The sequence below is a fragment of the Hyperoodon ampullatus genome (assembly GCF_949752795.1).
Source record: "Hyperoodon ampullatus genome assembly, chromosome: 4".
Lineage (NCBI taxonomy): Eukaryota > Metazoa > Chordata > Mammalia > Artiodactyla > Ziphiidae > Hyperoodon > Hyperoodon ampullatus.
The window spans coordinates 114,517,930-114,527,371 of record NC_136917.1 but is presented as its reverse complement, the minus strand read 5'-3'; the positions used below and the strand labels follow the sequence as shown (position 1 = coordinate 114,527,371).

The following is a 9,442-nucleotide window of genomic DNA, read 5'->3' as shown; positions in this document are numbered from 1 at the left end:
CCCGGGAGAGTGGAGGACAAGGGAAAGAACCAAGCGAGAGGTGGCAGAGGCCTGGAGGGGGAAGGAGCAGGGGGCCGGGGCCGGGGCCGGGGGCGGGGCGCCCGGGCCAGGGCCCGAGCAGGGGCCCGAGCGCTTGCCGCCAGGGCCTCGGGGCGGACCTGGGGGCGGTGCCGGGGGCGGAGCGGGCCGGGCGCGGCTGCATTAAGTGAAGCTCATGGAGACTGTGTGCTCTAGCGCCTTGCGGCGGAGGGAGGCGATGCTCGTGCCCCGCCACACGTCGCTGCTGTCCGGGGAGCTGCAGAGCTGGGGCGAGCCGGAGACGTTGCTGGGGCCGGGGAGGGAGGCGGGCACCATGCCGGGAAAGGCAGGCTGGTAGAGGTGCGACTGCAGCCCCGCGCCGTTGGAGCCCGCCAAGCTGTTGGACAGGCCCATGGAGTTGGGCGGCGGCCCGGCCGCCAGGCTGCACTGGGACAGCGACTGTGCCATGGCTTGCTGCCTGCCCAGCGCCGGCGGTAGCGGCAGCTGCGACACTCCCGGCATGGCGGCTGCCGCCCAGCGGGTGTCGTTGGCATGGAAAGAGCACAGGCTGTCGCCCATGGCGGCGGCGGCGGCGGCGGCGGCCGACGGGAACTGAGGCAGGCCTGGCGTGGGCAGCAGCGTCCCCGGCGCACGGAACACGTTGGTGGTCTTCTTGCGCTTCTTCCACTTAGCGCGCCGGTTCTGGAACCAGACCTGGAGCGGGCAGGGCGGGAGACACACAGGGCGCTGTTAGCCGGCGGGCGGGCCAGGAGGGGCGGGGGCTTGAGCCCTAGAAACCCGCGTCAGGTCCACCCACTCAGCTCCAGGCCGAAAAAGGGCCATCGGCCCGGCACGGCCCCCGCACCCAGCCGTTGACCCTGGTTCTCCACCAGCTGGAATCAACCGGCGCCCCTTGCATCCACCGGGCGCCAACTCCCGGGGTCCTGAGTGATCGTGCCCCGGAGCGCTTACACACGGTGCAAACATATACCATGCGCAGTATTCACCACGCCCCTGCACGCTGGCACCTTCTGTTCGCTGCTTAGATGCACAGGTCTGCAGGCAGGCATGTGTCAAGGCTGGACCCACAGGTGTACAAATGAAGATAAACTTGCGTACCCATGTGGCTTAATAGCGTGCCTTATAACAATGATGGGGTATAGAATTTTCTGAAACGCTGTAACTTTGGAAATTGATGAAGGGCCGTGGATGACATAGCCAGTTCCAAAATCGAAAGACAAAGGAGAACCCCTAACGCCATGGATGACAGAGCAGAGAGGTAAATATAGTGATCCGTGTGGGAAAGCGAGCGCCACTGAGTTACAGTGTTGTTTGGGTCGCCACCGTGACTTCTGATTCATAGCGACTGGTACTGCTGCCACAAGTCCGTGCCTCATTCTCAAGCCCCTCTAAGGGTACCTTTATCTGGGCTGAGCAAGTGTGCTGGAACCTGCTGCCAGAGCCCTAAGCCTCAAGGCCTTCAAATCTATTATTTTCAGGAACTTACTGAGGATCCCAAATAACAAGGCCTCCAATTCCCTCAGCCCCACCCCACCCCTCGTTTCATCTATAAACTAAAAGCAAATTTTCTGACCACTACAAACTAAAAGAAGTCAAGTGTAAAGCTCACACTAGGTATGAATCAAATTTAATTTTGCTTAGACAAACCCAGATGTCTTTTTAAAGGAGATGTGTTTTATAAAATATACTCCAAAGTGAGCCTATTAGTTCTTTCTTAACAGTGACCCTGGAAGTTCAGACCTTACCAGACAAATTTGTCTATGAATGTCAAATTCACCACCACAGGGGAAGGAAGGGTTCTTCCTGAAAGATATCAAGTAAACTGCCTGACCAAGATAACATCCCCTTGTCCCATATTTAAATTTGATCTTTTTATTTAAAGAAAAATACCAGCATGCCCACTTGGCAGGTTTACAGTTTAACATTAGTCAGTTGGAGGCTTACTATGCATAAATATAAATGATGTGGGACACAGCTCAGGTACTGATTGAATTTTCTCATAATTTGGCCAACGCAATTTGACCACCATATTCACGGCCAAAAGGTAATGCGTTAATCCAAGCTATTCAGTGTTTATTCCGCAAACTAAAGCATCATGAGTATGAGTACCTGACCGCCTTTCCCGGTAAACCGGCTATGCACAATGGTTTGTTCACACCCGTGCACTCTCTATTTACCAATGTGAACGGCATTGCAATCTAGAATCCTCTCCCGCTTTTGGGCTGGCTCTGGCCTTTCTACCCCGTCGCCCACCACCTTATCTTTCTCTGGTTTCTACCCCACTTCCCATGTTTCCGCCTACTCCAGTGTCCGGATTGGGTAAAGATGTTGGGTCCTTTCCCTGCTAAAGCCCCTTGAGCTGGTGGCGCGGCGGATTAATGAGGCAGCAGAACCCTAGGTGCAGGCTGGGATCAACGTGGCAGGCCGCGGATTGAGCTGTTAGCGGCCTTCTGCGGAGAGCAACCCGCAGGAGCCCAGGAAAGCATAGCGAGAACTGCTGCCAGAGGTCGCTTTGCATTACCCATCCAAGGCTGGACCGGATGGAGCCCTAGACAAGGGACGGTGTCTGAGTCCAGACGGTCCCCACACCTCACACTCCGCACCCGGATACATTTTGAAAGATATCTATGAATACCGGTTCCTATCACCCTGCTAATGTCAGTGAATCCCGAAATGTCTGAATGTTTGGGGTGGGCACGGGGTGGGGGACTGGGAAAAAAAGCAGAAGAAAGGGGGGAGAAATTACCCTGAAGAATCTCAGTAAAAAACACGCCTGCCAGAAAGGTTTCTGAATCTCAAGCCCAAGCAGAAAAGAACAGCTGTTGAAGAACTAAATATTATAGAAATAATCGAAAAATCGTGCTCAATTATGTTTGAGGGTTAGTAGTCAAATAATGGCTACAAAATTTTTTATGTTTCATGGCTTACTGCGGTTGGGAAAAAAATCTGCATGGGGTCTGAGCACCTCCGTTCCAAGCTATGATGCATATGTTTTTAAAATGTGAATGTTTCCACTTGAAAACTAGAGCATGACAGATTAAAGTGCAGGTAAAACCTAAGGGAGATTTTGAGAATGCAGAGATGACAACTCCAGGAAATATATTAACCGCAGCCATGGCCAACTTTGTACTCAGTTTGAAATGCAGCTCTTCTCAGAAAATGCTTAATACAACAGTGAGAATCTAATGGAGGTTGGAATTTAAAAATCCACTTTCATGATATCTGCTCTTACAGTAATATAGACATACTGTAAATGTATTTTAAAATATATAGCCCGTTTAATTCCCCACCTATAAATGGCTCAGAAATAGAGAAAGAGAGGGAGAAAGAGAGAATATTACTTTTTTCCCCCTCGAAGCAAATGCTTTATGAAGATCTCATTGGAATCCAGCAAATGATTAATGTGAAGATTTGGGAGGAAATCTGGGGAGCTGTATTAAAGCCTAGATCTCAGGTTCATTTCGATCAGCCAGCCGTGAACTCTGGGCCGAATTCATTACACTTTAATAGTGCTGGGAGAGGAAGAAAATGCAATTTCTCATTCCATTAGAAAACTAGAAAATACTCTTGGCTTGTCCCCCTATTAAGATGTGGCAGGTGACAGGGCCATTCTGGGGGACACGGTCAATGGAATTACAGCACATTATTTTTGTTCGTATAAAATATTGAAAGGCAAGCCTGGCTGTGCAGAAGTTATTTCACTGATTTGGTTTTTATGTAAATAAAATATTGAAAGTTAATTAATCCGTGCTAGAGACTAATGATTATGCTTATTATATTGCATTTGATCGTGTAATTTGCATGATTCTCGCATTGCTGCTTAATAAGCCATTCCAGGTTATAAATAATTCTGAAATTGGTTTCTAATAATGGCATGCTATAAAAGGAATGGTTTTATTATACTAGCCAGAAAAGAGGAGCGATATCAGACATGGAATTGGCCTCCGTGTGAGTAGAGGTGCTTTAATAAATACTTAAAAGTATGATATATGCCAGATATAGATAAAAATACATATTTTAGATCATTTAGTCTAGAATCAAAAAGTATCTTTAAAAACATACAATTGCAATAAATTAAATGTTTAGATCATTTTTAATCAGTGCAGTGGCCCCACGTACTGAAAAGAATGTGTGGCAATCTGTTAACTATATAGAAAACTATGAAGTACTCATCATATAAGAACATAAACCAATTACTATTTAATTTGAATTTGGTCAAGGAGCAACCATACAATGAATTGAGAAGTAAATACATTTTACATAAATTATTTTTGCATTACATTACATAATGTTAATCATTTTGAAATGTTAATTAAGAAGGTTATGTTGATCTGATTACTTTTTAAACTATGGAACATTATTTTTAAAAATATTGAAATTGCCATTCTATTAAATTGTTCCTATCAGCAACATCAAGCTATTATCTTCGGTTGAACATTATGTTAGAACAATTAAAGTACTTTGTCTCTATTCTTCTTGATTATTCTTTTGTGTACTTCTTGAAAATTACTGTTTCTATTACATAGTTTGTGTTTTATTTCATTTACAACTTTTTATATTAAAAGAATCACTGCCATTAACCTTTGGAAGACCTAATAAAGTTTAATAGACCTCATTTTCTTTTTTCATAAAGTCAGTTGTCCAATTATATTTTATTTGTGGTTCTAAGTTCTATTTTAATTCAAACTAATTACTAGTAAGCCTAGGTTAAGCAACAGCATTTTAGTCTTTAAAATAAAAATTATTGTATAGCATTTCTCTTGAGTGACAAAAAATTTATGAATTTTGAACCGACAGGATTTTAACAAGCCAGTACTATTATGAACGGTAATGGAAATATTGAAACTGTATATTTCTGTTAAGATTTGAACTCAATTTCAAAAGATTTAAAAGAGGTGTGAGGTAAAAAAAATTTAAGAGCACTAGTAATATATTTCTGCACAATGCAATTAACATGCCTTTGATGCTTAATTTCAATGGCCCATGATTCAGGGTTTCCAGAGTTCACTAAGGAAACCACCCAGACTTACACTGAGTAAAAATGTTAATCTATGTTATACCCTGAATATTACTATATTAATTTGACCACTTTAAGTCCCTAATGACAGTTTTTGCTGACTATTTAAAACAGAAGCATATGCTATTTTTCCAGGTTAGACTATCTTTAAAATGCAGAATGGAGACAGAAAAACTCAACACCGTGATTAAGGACACTCTTGTCTCTTCTTAGATCAAATGTAAAGTAACTGAGATCTTTAAACTTTGATGTTTAAAATTTGTAAAGCGAAGATATTTAAAATTTGTAAAAGCAGCTAGAGCTGAGATCAACACCCAGGGTAAGGAACAGAAAATACCACGTCCAAGACAGGAAAGGAAGGTTTTCAGAACCCTGGATAGCTCAAGACTAAGCGCGCGTCTTGTACTTTCAGCTCCAGCACCTGTCCATAAAATATTTGACATAATGTTTTCATTCTTCTAAAAAGCAGAAAAAATCCGAGATGCATTGGACTTATACTTTTATTCCCCGATTTTCAAAAAACTTACAGGTGTGGTTTTCTAAGTCACATGTAATTTACAACTTGGAGGGGGGTTGGATGAGAACAAGGGGTCAGTAAGGATTTTGTCTATTGCCGGTCAATCTTTCCTGCCCCAAATGTCCTTTCTTCAAATCGGAGATGTACAAGAAAGCCCACTTTCCTCCCCACTCCCCAAGTTACCTTAGGGAAAACCAGGACTCATAGTCTGTGGGGGATCGCTCCAGCCTCTCCCAGCGCATTGGTAGGCCGCCAAGTTCAAAGCCTTTGTAAACATCAAAGCTAGAGGTGTTTTGCCTGAGAGCAGCAGGAGTGTGATAAGCAGGAGAATAAAGCTACACCGTAAAACCCAGGTGTAGATCTTTTTTGAAATGTGCCCATTTCGCCTTGTTTTCTCCCTTTTCATGTTTTCTGTATAATTGTTGCGTTCTCCCATTTATCCAGACTCTTAACACAAACTCATTAGGGGATAATGAAATGCTTGTCAATTACGAGAGCTGGAGTGTAATCGCGTGCTGGACTTAGCCGCCTGGGAGACACAGAAGGTGGGAGACCCGGAGGTTCCCTTCTCAGGAGGAAGGAAGAGACCTAGCAATTGAACGACGCCGGCTTCGCTTTTGAGGAGTTTCTGCGGGGATGTGGCTATACTGGCAGGAGATGGGGGCACTGCCTGTCCATCGATGGGGCCAGTTTGCGGGCAGAGGAGCTAACTTGACCCAGGAAACCATAGGTAGAGGAAGCGCAGCCCAGGACCCCTGCAAGGGAAGGAAAGACCCTGCTTCCTTTGCCCAAGTCCACCCGCCCCCTCCTTGTCTTCTGCCCTGGCGCCCAAGCCCAGCGTACCTGCACTCGGGACTCCGTCAGCCCGATACGCAGCGCCAGCTCCTCGCGCATGAAGATGTCGGGGTAGTGAGTCTTGGCGAAGCTCCTCTCCAACTCGTTGAGCTGCGCCGGGGTGAAGCGCGTCCGGTGGCGCTTCTGCTTCTGTTGGCCCTGCTGCTGACCTGCTTGGCTGGGGTTCGGGCCACCTTGGGGCCCCGGCTGCTTGTCCGGGTCCTTTGAGCTCACCGCCAGAGAGGCCGGCGTAGAGCCCACTGTGGTGATGTCCTCCCCGGGCAGCAGAGTGGCTCCCTCGACTGGGTCGGAGTTGGGCGCTAGGTCCCCCGGATGGCCCCCGGGGTCGGAGCCCCCCACGCCCAGCCTACACTTCACCGCCTCCCGGTGGCCCAGAAGCTCGGCGGCATCTTTCATACCTGAGGAGGCAAGGGGATGGTGGTCACTACTGTCCTGGCCATGCCAGGAGGGACTGTTCTCCCCGCGCGGTCCTTTTTCAGCCCCATCCTCGGCTCCCTCTGAGCCCGCGGTCGCCCTACGGAGCAATCTCCCGAGATGCTCAGCTGGGTTCCCCAGGATTTGGACAGCCAGGCTGTAATACCGTCTCCCGGCCCTTTCCCCTCTCTCCGCCGCGGGGTCCTGTAGTAAACAGCACATGCTTTCTTCTCTCCCACAATGAAACACTCCCAGTCCCGGCAATGAAACATGTCTCGGAGTCCCTTTCATGAACCGTACCCCTGGTGCCCCAGCAACCCGAGAGCACATCCTTCGACCAGGGGGGAAAAAAGAAAAGAAAAGAAAAGAAAGAAGAAAAATTAAACGATTCCTTCGTTGCTGCCCCACCTGCGCTCAGGCAGCCTGACGAACTCTACCTCCGGCCCTCAGCTGATTCCCTCTCACTTTCTCGGAAGATGAATAAGTCTCCAAGCTTTCCACCTCCCGAAATCAACCCAAATCAGCTCCGCCTCCCCCTCAAATCAGAGAAAGTGTTTGGAAAATGGAGTCACATCCATCACCAAAGATTCCCAAACCGGAAACCCTGAGCCCAGTAACCCAGACAGCATTAAGGAAACTCAAGTAAACTCTCTAGACATAACAGTGAATCAAGCTTTAGAGAATTCAACTTTTCTTTCCGGAGAAATAAAAGGCGCATTCCTCTCGGCCACTGGCAATGACGAGTCCCTTTGCAGGCCGGATGCCCGTGAGGATGAATCTGGCTTTTCTCCTTTCTCAGTGAGCACACTTAGCAAATCCGCTTCTACTGCAGCGGCTTCTCCTTCAAGCCCGATTTTTACAAATTCAACCATACTCAGAAGAGGAAGAGAGAAAGAGGTAGTGGGGAGAGAGGAAGAGAGGGAAAAAGAAGAAAGAAATCTCAAATTAACGCAAATAGGAGGGGAAAAGAGAGAAAGAAAAATGCCTCCAAACAAATTATCACGGGGTAGGTCGTTCCCTTAAAAAAAAATAATAAGGGGGAGGGGGAAAGAGAGAAAATAAGAAAAACAAAAAGTAACAACATTTCCCAGCTCCTCTGGATCTACATATTCCATAGATTTTTTAAAAAGACGATGTTAAATCAAATTAAACTTTAATGCAGCACAATTACTTTTAAAGAAATTAGTCCATTTAGGGCACATTAAGGTAAAATAAGGAACAAATTGACAATTTCCTGCCCGGGCTTCTCCTGGCTGCCTGGGCGAGAGACGCGCACTCACCTAGCCTGGCGTCCAGGAGGTCGGCGTGAGACAGCATCGCGCACCGCTCCAGGGTGAAAGCTGTTCCCCCCCAAATTTTAGCGGCTTTAAGTTATTTAAAATAGATATAAGCTATAAGCTATACGATATAGATATATATAGATCACCTAAATGAAAGAAAATTCGGTTTGTGGTTAAAAAGGGGGCTTCTTGCATTATAATGTCCTTTAGAGAGACGGGGAGGTGCTTAACAGTTGAATGAACCCGTGAGCAGCTCGGCGAGGGGACCAATCAGGAGGGCAGCCTGCAAATGTCAGCGCCCGGAGAGTCCCCCACTCCGCCCGCCCGCCCGCCCGCCCGCGCTCGCCCGCCCGCCCGCGCTCGCCCGAGGAGGCGGCGGCGGCGGCTCCAGCCCGGAGCAGCTGCTAAAGCAGCGGCGGCCGCCTAGCCCTCGCCCTGGGCTTCTCGGCCCGACCTCCGATAGTTCTTCCCTGGGATTTCCTCCAGGCACACCTTTCCTTCTCCTCGTCCCGCCCTGCTCGCTCCAAAGGCGCAGCTCTGTCTCTTTGAGCTAGGGTCTTCCTGGGGCAGAGGCAGGGCAGGGGACAGAGCAGGGCATGACCCCCTGGTGACCCGAAAGTAGCCCCCACCAGCGCGCTGGGCAACACTGGCCTGCCACTGGCGCAGGCCTGTCGATCCCGAGCACAACAAGGGCACGCCGCGCCCTCCAGACCGCCTCTAGACTTCGCTGCCGCCCAGCAGGCCTGCGCCTAGGGTCCAGACGCCCTGGCTGGGACCCTGGGCCTACAGAGTCCCAGCCCCGCGGCAGGGCCTAGAGAGCAAAACAGCAGTCGACTCCCCCGGCGCTGCCAGGCCTCGATGTCTGCTTCAAGGACCCGTGCGCGGTGCCGATTCTTGCACTTTGCGCCTTTCGAGCCCGGCTTCTGCTGCTCCGCCTGGCCCACGCTTGCATCCTGGCCCACAGCCCGCTCCTTTGGTCAAAGTTTCTGAGTTCAGCTCGGCTCCCAACTCCACTTTAGGCTGTAAATAAAGTTAAATGCTCTTTATTTTCCTCTCGAATATGTTAAACTACTTGAACAATTTAAAGTGCTTTGCACAAGTGAAGCGAACCATTTCTAATGTTCTGATTTTTCAGAGCCAGCCAACAACAAAGTTTAGATTAGTAATATATTTCTAACCAGAGTAATTTTCAAGATCATTAGGCATTTATGTAATTAGTGCCAAATCTATAAGCTTTTATTACGATTATTAGAGTAAAATCAGTATAAATTTGTACTAATTTACTACTGTTTAGACTTGGCTGTCAAGACCGGAGGTTCT

At 48.1% G+C, this 9,442-nt stretch overlaps 1 protein-coding gene across 1 annotated transcript; it reads right to left on the bottom strand.

Annotated features, from left to right (window-relative positions):
- Positions 1-201: 201 nt before the first annotated feature.
- Positions 202-8,159, bottom strand: OTP (orthopedia homeobox; the record flags this gene model as incomplete). The annotated part of the gene is made up of 3 exons (XM_079702631.1): positions 202-732; positions 6,417-6,826; positions 8,123-8,159. 3 exons carry the CDS (start codon positions 8,157-8,159, stop codon positions 202-204), a joined length of 978 nt encoding a protein of 325 aa, XP_079558757.1.
- Between the last annotated feature and the right edge of the window lie 1,283 nt (positions 8,160-9,442).